The 15,741-nt window shown below is 40.3% G+C and overlaps 1 protein-coding gene across 1 annotated transcript in view; it reads left to right on the forward strand.

The window, feature by feature from the left end:
- PKP2 (plakophilin 2) overlaps positions 1-15,741 on the forward strand; it is a 35,826-nt gene that overhangs the window by 16,487 nt on the left and 3,598 nt on the right. The window contains exons 5-9 of the mRNA XM_009887066.1: positions 745-922; positions 10,065-10,182; positions 11,664-11,825; positions 12,665-12,838; positions 13,445-13,598. Of these exons, the coding sequence (XP_009885368.1) occupies positions 745-922; positions 10,065-10,182; positions 11,664-11,825; positions 12,665-12,838; positions 13,445-13,598 (786 nt within the window). The remainder of the gene's footprint in view (positions 1-744; positions 923-10,064; positions 10,183-11,663; positions 11,826-12,664; positions 12,839-13,444; positions 13,599-15,741) is intronic.

Below are 15,741 nucleotides of genomic sequence, written 5' to 3' on the forward strand. Positions count from 1 at the left end.
GTTTGAATAGAACAAAAACAAAGCTAATCAATTATACAAGACTATATTTGAGATTTGTTTTGGTGTTTGGAGATGGTGAGCAGACAAGATGTATAGCGTTGCTTAATGATTTGCTTGGTGACAAATGTCTGGGCAGTAACAGTCAACCAGTGTTTAACAGTTTTCCCTCCTGTGTGGAATTTTGCTATCAAGTGTTAGAGAAACTTGGTCTGTCTTCCAGATTTCCAAATACCTGTAAATTCACTCTCTGTACCTCCCATCTGCCTCCTTTGCATGCGAGTTTACTCTCCTGCTCGTTGGTCTTTACTTGGTACTCGGAAGCGCAGCTGGTCCTGCCAGGCATCCAGAAGGGATGAATTCCTCCCTGGAAGTGTGGAGAATGGTCACTGGCCTTGGTGGTGTTAGCTCTGTTCAGCTTGTGTTAGTTTGGCAATGGAGAAGATGATTGCTCAGATGGGCAATGCACGTGCAGAGCCATTGAAAACCATGCTTCTCGGTTGGGCGTAAGACTGACTATATAGGGATCTGACTTTAATTAATTGGATAATTGTGGCTCATTTTTTGGCCCATTTCCATGTCCTCAGATCAGGGCTGGTGAACTCTTATCACCCCCTTCTGCTCCTATTCAGGTTATCAAGTGCCAGGCAGGCTCCTTCAGTCATTAACTTCAAGGAGTTTGAGATTAGGTCTTTCAAACTGGGGGGGACTCTTTTTGCCACTCTGATTTTATTTTGGATATTGCAGGTTTGTTGTGGAATTTGTCCTCCAATGACCAGCTGAAGCACTTGTTGATTAGAGAAGCCCTGCAGACGCTGACTGAAGCTGTTCTCATCCCTTACTCTGGCTGGCCAGACCGAGATTACCCAAAGTCAAGTGTTTTATCTGACCCTGATATCTTCTACAATGCCACAGGATGCTTGAGGTGAGTAATCAGTGCAGAGGTACCCAAAACAACAGTGATGATGGAACAGGCCTGTAGGGTTATTTTCTTTCTTGGTTTGAATTTTGATGGCTCCAAAAGAAGAGTTTGCATATAGAACATATTTTGAAATGCCTCGTGTATATCAGACCAGAAGAATTACTGCTCAATGCAATGAAAACAACTTTCTTTATAAGACTGCAATATATTCATTTGATGGGTACCCCACAGACTAAATATATTCATAACAGGATATAGTAATCAGAGGCCTGGTTGCAGTGCATAGTTGGATTGAAGTCAGAGAGAGCCTTCATTGAATAACAGGTGTCGGTCTGATATTTACTATTAACCCCTGACTGATGATGACAGTAGGAAAAACAAAGCTTTTTAAAATGGTTGTAGGAGTGGTATGACAAATTAGCACTGGAGAGAAGCTAACAGTAACTTAAAAGAAACTTTAAACCTGTGTGAGCCTGTTAAACTTATTTTAAGACTCCAGTGCATTGGTCTCCAAACTTTTTTGATCATACACCCCTATCAGTAAAAATCTTTTGAGAACACTCCCTCAGTATGTGTATATTTATTTATAAATTATATACGTGTACTACTGTACTAATATATTATATACATCATAAAACATACATAAAAACAAAAACTAAAAAGGATAATATAAAGATGAAATAAACACTATTTTAATTGTTTTCTAATTTTATTTATTGATGGTACAAAAATATTTCTTTCCCACACCCCAATGGACTTTGTGCACTGCTTGGGGAGACCAGTGCCCTAGTGGATGTATAGCATGGTGACCTTTAAAGCCAAGGTCTAAAATTGTATGATCTGCTGATACAAATACAAGAGTGACACTTTCGTAGTGTCAAGTTCTTTGACCCATATAAGTATCATTTATAACCACTTTGTTAATACCTTTTTCATAAACAATTCCTGCTTCATTTTAGTTTCTAAAATTTATGAAGCGTAAGAAGTGACTATCCACTGGAGTCACATAAAAATATGCCTACTCTACAAAATCAAAATAATTAAGACTCTTATGTATAGCTTGATTATGTGTCTATACTTCTGACTGGCAGAACAGATTTATGATTGCGTTTGTTAAAAAGTAACAGTGCAAAACACTGTGAAGAGTCCTAGTCTATAGCAGGTAAAGGAGTATTTCTTTGAAACACAATTTCTTAGTCGTGCTAGAGCAAAACACAGTTATAGGCAGTAATAGGATTTTTATCATCGCATGCCTCCATTTAGAGAGTTTGATTCTATGTAAACAAGAAACTCACCTTCTATGAAGAGTAAAGAAAATTTACTGTATTCACATGTCACTGTTTCAGGGTAACCTCAACAGAAATTTGCTGTCATGAATGTTTTATTCAAGCAGTGGTAACGCTGTTTATAGTGAATAACTCATTGTGGGCAGTTCCTTTGAGCACAGCCTCTGGTTCAGACACCCAGGAGTGTTAGCATTTCCCATAAGAACCACAAAGTTGGCAGCTTTCACTCACAAATTCCTTTCTTTGTGCTTTACTGTTGTATAGCCCTGTAAGTGCCATTTGGGCTACCGAAAGACTAACATACATGAAGAATTAGTTCTGGTGTCATAGGTCCATCAGTGGGACAACTGAAGTGCTTGTGTACCTGGGATTTTCTTTGCAGGGACTGAGCAAGTCATCTTAATCTACAGCAACATTAGGTATTAATGGGACAACAATGTTTTCTGCCATTTGTGCTGCGTAAGTTCTGCTTGACTGCTGTGATACCTGCTGAGTCCTGCCAGCTTTACCAGGCGTGGGAGCAGTCCTTTGGGTAGTAAGCAGAACATGCTCAGCTGTGGCAAACTCACTCTTTCTTTCTACTTGGCATATAAACCACAACTAATAGCTATATTCAGTGGCATCTCCATGGACCCCTTGGATAAATACGTAGAGTTAATCTTGAGCCATAATCACGTCTCATCTAAATAGATGACTTCGAAAGGGAACATGGTATCTACAAGCATAGAGAAACGTTCGGTTTTCAGCTGCTGCCAAAGATGCTTACTTAGATATATCATAATCTATAGCTAAACTGATTAGAAAATGACTTAACCTAAATTAGGAAAAAGCCATTTTTTAAACCAAAGTAAACCCTGTCCGACTTTTTGAACAAGTTCAAGTAAATTGTGGCCAGTCTGCAGCCATGGGGTTGATGAATAGATTTACAGTTGTGAATTTACTACTGCAGTCAACTGATAGCCTCATGAACATAGTAGCAGCTACTACAGAAAACCACCAAAGGCCTCGGTAATCACACCCCTAAATGACTGAAGTATAAAAGTCAAATCTTTATTAAAAACACCTTTAAACATAACAGTCCATAAAACTGTGGCCCTTTGTGTTTGTGAGTTCAAAGTCATCGTATGTTCAAAATACATTCAAAAATGCATGAAAGGACATAGTTTGAAATAATTAACAAGTAAGGTACCAGTGCAAAAGCATGATGTGAGTTTTAAACTCTTCTTAATAAAGTACAAGGAATTAATTTTGAAATTTAGAGGTTGGGAAGCTGCCCAGTTTTGCTTTACATGTATCTGTTTTGCTAACATTTCCTATAGTAGAGTAGTTGTATTTGTATTGCATTAATTTTTACCATGTAAACAGCTCTGTATATGACTCATGGGTGGTTTCAGAGGACAAATGAATTGTTAGCTGTACAAAATACTCAACGATAAAGCACCTTTTCCGGCAGGAACGCCTGTCAGCGCACTAACTACTAATTAACTTCATCTCTAAGTAACAATTAACTTTTATGTACTCTGATGGCTCAAAAGCAAATACAGAGAAACATTAACTACCCATAATAAAATCTCTCTAGCTAATGCTAGTGGTGTTGTCTATGAAATGAAGCAGGTTGTCTTTTTTGGTATTAATTAGCCCAAGCTGCATGTGTACAGAAACCGGTCTGGCTGTTAGCTGTGCCGCGCTGTGGTGGCGTGACCTGCTCCTCTCCTGCATTTGGATGCTGGAACCATCTCTTCCCCGTAAGCCAGCCGATGGAGCCATAGGATCGTTCACTGTTTTTGGTATTACTCTCTCTGAGCTTGTTGCAGCAACTTGACACAACTTGATATGAGACGAAGAAGGATCAATGGTAGCTGACTTGTTTTAAATTAAATAAAAGTAGATTGTGAACATACTTTACTCTGTACAAACAGTGAGTCAGTGGGGCTGCACCAGAGCTGCAGTTAGCTCTGCAGCCTCAATGAAAAGTCTCTCAAACTGCCCTTACCGAGATGTCCAAGGATACGTTACCTCTTTTATAAATATGAGGTCCATATTCTAGTCCTTCTCACTTTTAAGAGCTTGAACATTAAAAATTATAACTGAGAGGAGAATAAGAAGGGCTTGAAATTCACAGGTTTGCCTATCTGCAGGATTGCCAACTTATTTTCTAGCAAAGAATAGTTTTTAATGAGGCTTACCATATTTGTACAGACCAAATATCTGATCTTTTTAAATGAGTCAGTTTGCTTCACTTTATTGGAAATTAATGCACCTCCTCAGTTAGGTCCCTAGAGGTATTCCTTCCTTATGTAGTAATGTAAAAAAAAAAAAAAACCTGCACAAAGAAGTGCTGAAAACTAAAAGAAGAGCACACCACAAAATAAAAAACTGTGCACTGAGGGAATGATGTTACTAATGAAGATGTTGAAAGGTATATGTATTTGCCAGAATATAAATTTGTAATTAGTCTTCCCTTTTGTAATACTAACATGGTTGTTGTGCATGTTGATAAAGTCTATAGCCTGCAGCTTCTATTACAGGGTAAAAATAGTACTTTGAAGTGCAATACATTATGCATACTTAGTTATAGGAGAATGCCAAAACTTCTTTTCAAAAATTTACATACACCTATTGACTGACAGGGACACCCACAGTCCAAATCTAACACTATCATCTGACATGGGCGTCTGCACTGTGCCACGCAGTTACCAACTAGTAAATTAAAGCTCTTCTCATCCTCTTTGACAGAATTTCAGATGTGAATCCACATCTATATATAATATTGCAGATACTATCACTGGAATGAGTGAATGACTAGAATGCTCCCCATTCTGTTAACCAGTTACTGCCAGAGGTATTGTGGAGTCCTGAATTTCAGTTGCCTGTGTCAGTGTATGTAGTCACTGATAAGGAAGTCTGACGTTAGAAGGCTTTCTTAAGCCCATTCTCTAGGTCTATCGTTTGTCTTAAAGCTTTGCTTCTGACACGATATTACAGAAATCGCGCATCAAAAAACTTAATATAATAAAAAGAAGCTATGTACAGCACATTAATTCTGCATTAGCAGTTAGAATAAGTAACATATTTCAGTCTTGAAATATGATAAAAAGGACCGTGCCCTGAACAGGTAGAGTAAGCCAAATCAAAAGACTTTATTGGTTGCCTGACAACAAGCTGAACAAGTAAAATTGGTATATTAAACTATCTAGAGGCGTATTGCAGACTTTTGCAGACAAGTCTTATTGGATTTTAAAGGCAAAGTCACTTTTTCTTGGCCTGAAAGTCCTACACATAATATAGTTCTGTCTCCAGTTCCAGTACAAATAGTTAGAAATCTTCAAGATAACTTAGCCTCCTCCTCCATACTCCTTCTGAGTCTGAAAGGGTAAGATGCCAACAGCATGCAGAATGTATGGTTTCGAATATTATTTATATACATAAGTGAATTTCTGGCATGATTCTTCCTCTGATTAAAATGAAGGCTTAGTAGAAGGCTGTCTGTATTATACCTTGAAAGCTGATAATGATCTTGTTCCATTTTTACCTTGAAATACCTGTTCCCAAAAGTTCTACGATGCTGAACTTTACAAAATTTATGTTTAGTGGTCACATTTCCTCCTGCAAAATATTTGATTTAAGTGTTGGAGCTAGTGATCGCAACTGCTGTGTTTCATTACAGAATCCTCCTTTTTGATTGATCTGTAACTGGAGCGTCCTGTGGCCCTATGTATCCTAATTCTTCCAAACTTTCTAGATAACTGTCTCCAGAAATATCAGCTAACCTTTTTGTTCCTGGCTCCCTAGCCAGTAAAATAGAAGTAACGCTTCCTTTTTCATTATTATTTTTCACCCTTTGTCTGTCCCAGCTCCCTTTTAAGCTCTTTGTGAATTACACAGTGACCCACAAGGACACTGGATAACTGTAGCCGGAGGAAGTAGTATCATTGCACTTCAGACCAGGAGGCTGCACAAACATCTACTTCCATTTCTTCTGGAGAGAAGTGAAGCCAAAGCTCTCACCGTGTGTTGAAAAGTGTAATGGCAGCTCAATTTCGGAATGGAAGCTTCTAAGAGAGAACGTAAAACAAATGACTGATGATAAGAACGCTTTGAACCAAGGCCTCTTGCATATCATTGCCGTTCCTTTAAGTTTATTTCCATCCATTCTTATCTTCTCTTGCCTCCTCTTCGGTTTATCTGCTCCCCCAATTCCTGAAAGGAATTTTGTTATTTCCAGCAAGCAGCTTGCAGCCTGGCGCCTGTGGTTACTGAGTAGATCCCCGGATACCTTTCCCTCCTTGTTGCATTTTTGAACTGTGTAAGGCATGAAGGGAATAGAATTTCCCCAACTACTTCAGGAAATTGTTATCACGTAATTGAGTTAAATTCAAATTACCAGTTTTAGCAGAATGAGTCCCAGGAGCAAAAGCTTTCTTCTTATCAGTCGTGTAGATCATTCACAGCAGTGCAAAAACCATTTCCAACGTAGTCTGCCAGTGTGTGACTCACTGCTGGCTTAAAGGGAGTATCCCTTTCATTTGGTGCCATCTGCAATCTAACTGAACGTATATTATCATTCTGTTCCTTTCAAAATCACACTTGATTTTACTGTGTTACATTTCTTTGTATTTACCTCACATCTCTGGATCAAAACAATATATCCCAATAGGGAATTAGGTGATCTTCCACAAACACTACAGGAAGATGGGCGAAGGGCTGTTTTGGTTACAGATATAGTTACACCGTGCATGTGTGCAAGAGAGAACAGAAGTAGCAAATATGGGATAAATGAGGCATGTAGATAGATAACAATGCATCCACATTAGCATGTGGTATAGTTTGGGCATGTCAGCAGGATTAGCATATTTAAGCATGCCAGAAGTCAGAGGTTTTTAACAGTCAGGTGATCCCAAAACGTAAGTCATTCAAAAAGAGAGCATCCCTGCAAGCAGCAATGTCCCTAAGGCTGCATCTTCCCCACCCTGCATTCTCCCGAACATTCAATACCAACACAGGGTGGAGACACCAGGAACTATGCAGCAGAAGAGTTTTTCTATGAGAAGACTCTTGATCTTGACTCCAGCTGATCCTTTTTTCCACAGATGTGTTTGTCTCGGTGTACTTCTGAAGTGCTAGTAAAACACACTTGCACAGCAGATTTGAAGGTTTCTACGTAGCCCTGGAGTCTCACCATGGGAGTTGCCACGAGCCACAACACTGGGCCAGCCCAACCATGGCAATTGCCCAAGCACTAAGTATTTCAAGGCTTCCAGGAGCTCCACTAGAACCGTCCAACTCCTGAGCTCAGAGACAGGCATTCCAGTTGTCAGGAACCTCAAATCTTGGGAATCCAAGGTGAAGTCAGTTTTGCAATTTGCTAAGCAAAATATTGCCATTGTTTCAAAATCAGGTTGGTTTGTTGTTTGTTTTTTTTTTAATTTAGGTTTCTATGACACTTCTCAGAAACTTTTTTTTTTTCCCCAATCTAATAGTATTTTTATTTCCTGGAGTTTCTCAAGCTTCAATTAGCAAACAAACCTAAACTGTCAGCTGAGATTTTGCCTGAAATGCTCTCCTCGGCCTTTAAACCAACTGTGACCCTGTGTAGAGTGAGGTGGTCACAACTGTAATTGGGCAAGTGGGAGAGCAGGAGCTCTTCCCTTCCCAGTCCATGCTGTGCTGATAAGGAAACAGGGAAAGGCGGAGAACGGAGTGGCCATATGTGTGCGGACAGGTGCACAGGCACACACTGATATCTCTGACTGGATGAACAGTTGAGCATCAGCTTCTTAATGAAACCGAGTTTGGTAATTCATTTCCTTTGCAGAACAGGAGAGTGCCTCTGATTCAGGCTCTTCTCTGCCTCCTGAGCTATGAAGCTGCATGCCCCACCATATTCACGCCGGACAGCAGGGCCAAGTGATGGCCTCTCCTTGCACAGCCATTCATGTAGCGTGATCGTAGTTGTCCAACGTTCAGGGATTTGCAGAATAACGTACTGTGACAAAACAAAATACTGTATCAGCTGAAGTGTCTTTGGCGAGGGAAATTCCACACTTATCTTTTAATAGTATTTTTAGTCTGTGTTCCTCAGAAACTATTTTTGCTATGCACTAGAAGGGCTGTAATGTGTACGTTTCTGTCAGCATAACCATAAACATATGAAAGGGTGACATGCCTCGAATGTGACATACATAGGTAAAATTAAATTCCGAAGTGATGACTATAGTAGGCCATATTGAGGAATCTGTATATTGACTCTGTGATATATAATTCCATAAGAAAATACATGAAGTCATAAATAGGGATATTGTTAACAGCATGACCTAAACTAAAACTATAATTACAATGCATTAGTATTTAATCTGAATATGTACTTCCCAGGGGGAAATAAAAAAACACAGAAGAACCACATTGACAGTATATAAACCACTACATTCATTTTACAGTCATAAGCCACAGGAAAGTTTAAAGCTGTACTTTACTGGCTTTGTTGATAATAAAATTTTAAACCACTGTAATTTCCAGTGTGTAAAGTAAGCACACAAAATAAACACCCTGAAACTATCTAAAGGAACATGTCCCCCTCTGTGATGGATGCTAAGATGTGGTTATATTTAATCTTATTGCAAACAAAGAAGCTGGAATGTGATACTGTGTGCAGCCTGTTGGCCAGCAGAGCTGCGGGAGTCTAAAATAATGAGGCCTAGGTTTATAATTCCAGCATTCCATAATTCAGAGTTTGTTCAGTTGTAAAAATAATTATACCCTAAAATTGTTAGTGTTGTTACTTCCCTGGAAATCAGTAGCTAATTTAGAGCCAAACTTCAAGCAGCAAGCATGTGTTGGCTTTTCAAGAGTTTTTAAATCACTTTCATAATTCATTTTCAAGTTGTACTTGGGTTATCACAAAGCACAGAAAATGTTACTTGAAAGCCGGGCAAACAGTGGCTTCCTTTGGATCTGGAGGAAGCAGAAAGCGTGCGGAGCTGTGTCCGAGCCTCTGCGATAGAACAGCAGAAGGCATTTGGCATTTCCCTCTCTGACTGAGCAGCTTCTGGTGGCTTCAGCTTTTTTCTTCTCAGATGCCAGCAGTTTCTCTGGGAAGCTGAGAGTCAGCTGAGCATGGTGTATTTTTTCCTTGTCCCCGCACATTTCATAATCGCCATGCTGCTGCTCTGGCAGCAATGGCAGTGGCAGCCACGTCGCGATTCAATTTGTCCCCTCAGCCTCTCGCCCAGCGGTGGGACCAGGCTGCTGCTCCGACCTACCGGCTCAGCTGCATCCTCATCCCCTCCTGCCTGCTAGCACTGCTCGGGGCATTTCCGTGAGCACATGAACTGCCACCTGAATTTGGCCCCATAACTAACATCAGTTACCTTTATGTGTTAATGTACGAATGTTACTAAAACTCTCAGAAGTGTGTCTGTTGATGGGCCGTCTTGGAGCAAGAACTGGTTTGGTGTAGGTAAATGCTAAAGGACGTGTGTGTGCATGGAAATTTTTACAGGTACCTTTCCTCTGATATTTTGACATAGGCACTGTCCTAGATTTTAAAAATATAACTACAAATGGAATAACAGGAAAAAAGTCTGGTTTGTTTGACTGTTTAAAAAGGATCAATTAAACTTTGAGATGAAAATTTGAGTCAGGTCTTACCTTATCCATCCCAACACAACAGTTTGGTTTTCTGGTGTATTTGGGTTTGTCTGGCAGTGCAGAGGCTCACATTATCTTACAGCTCTGAAGAAAGGAAGCAGTCAACCTTAACTTCAGTACCTGTAAGATTTAGCTGGAAAGGTTTGTCAGAGGAGCACAAGGAAATACCTTTGACTAAATCTCTTCTCACCAACGTATTCCTTCCTGCACAGAAACATGAGCTCTGCCGGCCCAGAAGGAAGGAAAAAGATGAGAGAATGCGACGGTTTGATTGACTCTCTTGTGTATTATATTCAAGGAGCTATTGCAGACCACGAGCCTAATGACAAGGTATTCTTTGAGATGAAAGGTCTTTTCCAAGGGGAAATTGCTACGAGAACTTTTTTTTGTTTAGAAACCCATGTTCAAAAACAGTTGCGATATAGGTGCCAAACTTATGCTTATTTCCAGGGCTTTTAGAACTGTCACCAAAGATGAAAGTCCAGTAAGAAGCTTTCTGAAGTATTTTTTTATCCTGCAATCTGAAAGAATAGCATACCTTAGCTTTGGGAGAACATTTTTAGAACCACCAGAAAGAGCTAGAAACTTCTGTCTTTTTTTTTAAATGTGACAGAAAGTCACAGCTTTCAGAGATACTGAAACACCTGAGAGTCAGATACTACCTTTTTAGTTGTCTCAGGGAGCTAGCTAGCTAGAAGCTTAAAAAATTAATCTGGTTACTTTCCTGTATATTTAGTGCTATATGGCCCTTAGGAAATAAAGAACCTAAATCTCTTTGGGTGGCAGTGTAGTTAAGGAGCTTGCATCATTAAGAATGATATTGATTTTCCTAAGTTTTTTAGAAGTTATACATTCTGCCTAAGCCAGTAACTGCAAGGACATGGACACCTCCAGAAGCCAGTTCCTCTCATTCTCTTCCTCCCACCATTGACTGCAGATGAACCCTGATCATTCCTTGGGGTAGATGTTTGCTTTTTAGCTGGGTGAAATTGGGTGAGACCAGCTGTCACTTATGAGAAGGTTACCCATAGCCTGTGAGGCACTTCTAGCGTGCCTGCTATAACTTGTGCTGTGAAGTGGTAATTACTGCACATTTACAGCTCTGTTCTAGGATTAGATACTTGAGCTTCTCCATCTCCCTGTATTCAGTGCCATTAGCTTCAGGGAGTGCGTTACACTTGTGCCAAAAGCTCCCTGCTGTGTTTTGTCGTAAAACCGCTCATTCCTTTTTCACTTTCAAAAGAGGAGTAACTGGTAATAAAGCTATTTGCCTCTAGATTCATAACTCAGAAATTGTAGACCTGACCTTAGCCATGACCAGAAAGGCATATCTAATTAAAAAAAGCATTCTGCCACAGAAAAGCGCTTCCTCCTTAGGGAAGATACAGAGCTTTCCTTTTGCTGACGCTACGGCAAGGTGTGTACGTGATCATCTTTACTCTTAAGCTCTTAAATATTCCTTGGCACACTTACTGGTCTGTGCCAAATAGCACTCGCTCAAACAATTCCCAGGCACAATTCAGGAATGATAATGTCCCAGGACCATTTCCAACAGGCATGCACCCTGCTGCGAATGCAAGTCCTGTGTGCCAGTTGGCCTCAGTGCTCAGGAACGTCCCAGGGCATGTTTAATTTATCAGTGTAAATGCAGTCTTGTGGATCATTGGCACTAAGAGTAGCTCTTCTGTAAGCCATTAGAAGCTCTGCAGTTAGTTGTTGAAGATCCAAAAATGAAAGATCTTCCTGTGCCTATTCATGTCCCTTCAATGCATGCCAAAGCTTTCAAGATTTCTATTCTTTTGTTATTCTAGGCCACGGAGAACTGTGTGTGCATTCTTCATAACCTTTCCTACCAGCTAGAGCTAGAGCTCCCTGAGAGCTATGCCCAGAGCATATATATGCAAAGAAGAAATATTTCTAGCAGTGATAAAACACCGGGCTGTTTTGGGACACGGAGCAGAAAAGTGAAAGAGGTAAAGGACATGTTTAGTTACATCTCATTTTGTTAATCGGTTGTAGCAACTTCTGGAGAATAAGGCTGTAATCTACTTAACAATCTGTTATTGACGTATCTGGTAGCATGACACTTACTTACCCCCAAAATGCAAATTACTGATAGCCTTTCCTAACACCCGTTATCTTGTTCAGCTGCTGATGGTGAAAATGACATAGCCATTCACTGTTTCATTAGTTAAGGAATACTGCCACTCAGTTTCATTCCCTCTGATGGGTCTGAGTGGTATCTGTACCACGTACAGCAATTGTGCAAATGCCCTACCAATGAGTGGGCACTGTGATGGTTTCACCACTGAAACCAGCAAAGGTGACTTGCCACTTCTATGGCTTGCTGGCTTTTGGGCTGTCTCAAGACCTCTTCTTTTGATGCCATGTGGTACAGATCATAAACATTCTGGCAACTGGGAGCTGTTGGAGAGAAAACAGGTATCAGGGGAGGGGGGAAGCAAAAGAAAAGGATTGATGACCCTTCCCCATCTATTAGTTTTGCTGGAGTGTATTCTGCCTTCTCCCGTTCCATCCAGAGTGCAAGTCCAGCTGGCCCTTTCTTCTTGGCCTTGGGCCCTTGTGTCAGTTGCTGAGAGATAAGAAGCAGCTTCCCCCACACCTATGTCCTCTTTTTTGATAGAGTGGCCAGTGTAATTAAATATTGAAATTTTACGTGTTGTCATTTGAGTTCACACCTTTATAATATGCAAATGGTCTGGTCATAGAGAGCTAGTTTAGCTTGTGATGCAGTAAGTTATATATATATAAGGTCACTGTTTCTAAAGGCTTGATCTGTTTACATGTTTAGAAGCAGCAGGACACCCCGCTACCTGAGGAAAAGAGCAATCCCAGAGGTGTTGAATCGCTCTGGCATTCCACACTGATTAGGATATATCTCTCCTTAATAGCAAAGAGTACCAGAAACTATACCCAGGAAGCATCCCTGGGAGCTCTTCAGAACCTCACAGCTGGCACTGGACCAGTAAGTCAGCTTTTTTCTTTTTCTTGTCATTTACTTCTTAATGTGAATGCATAGAGTTTTAGGGCTGGAGAGCAACACACTCACAGCACTGAGATCAGGTAACCACTGACATGTCACTGTCTCACAGACATGACCAAGGAAATCAAAGACCATTGAAGGGAAAATCATAACTGGCAATGCAGATATTTCTTGCTTGGCAAATATGGGGACTGCTTCTTCTCACTCTTTGTACGTCTCCATGTGTGGAATTTTGCCTATTCATTGCACAGTGAGGGATAAGTAGATGTTAAAAGCACCAAAAAAAAGTGGGTTTGTGGAACATAATCAGTCCTATGGGGAGAGGAAGGCTCTGAAACAACCACAGATCACTTTCATGGTGAAGAAGCTAATGACCTCTGTCCTGTTTTGGCTGAGGAACCAGCACATGGGAGAAGGAGGGCTTGAAGCTTCTTTTATATCACCTTCCTTTTCTGTTGCAGCTCATATGTAGCTCTGGATTTAAACTGTTTAAAACATGCTTAAATTGATGTAGAGAAGCTGCTGCGGTTGTTTAGGAGGTTGTACATTCATGGTAATGACACGCTATTGCCACATGCCTTATAACAGATGCCGTTTGCGGTGGCCCGGACTGTTGTTCAGAAGGCAAATGGCCTTCCAAGTATTCGAACTATGCTGCATGTAAGCCACCCAACAGTAAAGAAGACAGCAGTCTCACTGCTCAGGAACTTGTCTCGCAACACTTCTCTGCAAAGTGATATAGGTGAGCAAAGACTAACATTGCCTCTTGCACTTTCTTTCTTTGTTCTCTTTACATTAAGCTTTCCTTCTTTAAATAAAAAGATGTGCAAAAAAAAGTGCATTTAATAGATTTTTAGGTCAGATACTTGCAGTCATCATACAGGGTTGAAAATAAGAGTTTTGCTTAAGAAAGAGTCTAACCTCAAGTTTTCTCTAAATTGGGTATTCCTCATTAGATACTTACATTGATGTTTCTTTCAAAAAATACATAATGGAAGTAAAATTTACACAGATTTGGAGAGGGAGTTTTTCTTCAGCTTAAAATAGGGTAAAGGAAGGTGAGTGCTGAGTTCTGTGCTGCGACAGCTACGTAATCCTTTGGGACAAGCCATAGAACATCTCCAATTCTTCAGGTGAAAATCATATTTTCTTCTTTTAGACACAAAGCTTTGGAAACTTGCAGCTAAAATGTTATAATTATTTTCACATCAGAAGCTATTTCTATTCTGAGTATTCTCATTTCAGTTTAATGTATATTTCAATTTTTTTCCTACTGATACGATAAAATGAATTCACAGCATTTGTTGTTCTTGTCTTTGTTCCCACCAAAGGGGAAGGGGAAATTACAGGTGTACAGCTGGTTCATGGGGCAGATTAACCTCCAGAATTCTGCAGAACACTCTGCTGGGCACTGTTTAATCCTTAGAAAACATTCCCTGTTAATGAAAATATTCTAATATGTTGTTGGGCTGATTCCAAAGGGATAATCTATATGGTGCTAAAAATTACAAGTGGTGAATCCCCCAGAAAGAGTAGGAAATAACCTGAGAAGTTGGGATTTCATCAGGAAAAACAATTTATGAAAGAACGCAGGAAAGACAATAGCATGAAGCTTTGGAGAAAGGTGCTTCATCTTGCATGTTTACAGTAATTCTCTTGCTTTACCCATGGTAAGAAGAACTGGGGGAATTTCAGCCGAATCTTTTCTCCATGAAAAGGCGTTCTTTTTGGTTGACTGAAAACATGTGTGAATTCAGGTCCAATTCTTCAAATAATTTTGGCCAGAGGAAAAGTGTGAATTCAGGTCCAATTCTTCAAACAATTTTAGCCAGAGGAAAACATTTGGAAAGGCATACTGTTTCCTAGCTAAAATGTCTATATTTATCAAGCAAAATGAACCTTTGATATGTAATTGAGAATAATTTAATATAAAACATCTCTAAAAGTTAAATTATTGAGAAACAGCAGAAAAAATCCTATTTTACTTGAAAAAACCCTTGTTCTGAACAGATGTTTTTAAGACACTGACAAATGTATACTTTCTAAAAATCACCTTCCAATTGAAGAAAAAATGAGCTATCATGGCTGACATAATTACTTTGACTGATACTTAGTATAGCAGGTGGTTCATCCAGTTTTAAAGGTCCCTTTCTAAATTGCGTGTAATTTAATCTCAATATACATGAACGTTGTCACACACCCATCTGGAGAAATGAACAGAACTCACAGAGAGGAAAGCACTCTGTCCAACTGAAACACTGGGTACGGAGGGGAGAATGGCCCCAAATGGCCCCCCACTATTGCCCAGTGCTCCTTCTTACCGTGGGAGCAGCTGGCTATGAACTGTTGCTTAAATTCTCTCCATCAGCTCTGGTCCACACAGCACAGATCTCACAGTATACCGCAGGGCTCGGTTGCTGTCCCGAGTTGTTGTTTGTTGGCTGATAGGGTCGTATCCAGTGTGGTCAAAGTGATGCGGTGTTTCTTGAGTAGGGACAGACTTCAGAATATGGCGTTCTTCTTAAATAGATAGCTTACAGACCGCCTCAGAAGGTTGAGTGTGTGCCTCCCCTTATACCCAACAGTAGAAGCACAGAATCATAGAATGGTTTAGGTTGGAAGGGACCTTGAAGATCATCTAGTTCCAACCCCCTGTCCTAGGCAGGGGTACCTTCCACTAGACCAGGTTGCTCGAAGCCGCATCCAGCCTGGCCTTGGACACCTCCAGGGATGGGGCTTCCACAACTTCTCTGGGCAACCTGTTCCAGTGCCTCACCACCCTCATAGTGAAAAATTTCTTCCTAATATCTAATCTAAATCTACCTTCTTCCAGTTTGAGCACATTCCCCCTCATCCTATCACTACATGCCCTTGTAAAAAGTCCT

The sequence above is a fragment of the Charadrius vociferus genome, unplaced genomic scaffold (genome assembly GCF_000708025.1).
Source record: "Charadrius vociferus isolate BGI_N301 unplaced genomic scaffold, ASM70802v2 scaffold756, whole genome shotgun sequence".
Lineage (NCBI taxonomy): Eukaryota > Metazoa > Chordata > Aves > Charadriiformes > Charadriidae > Charadrius > Charadrius vociferus.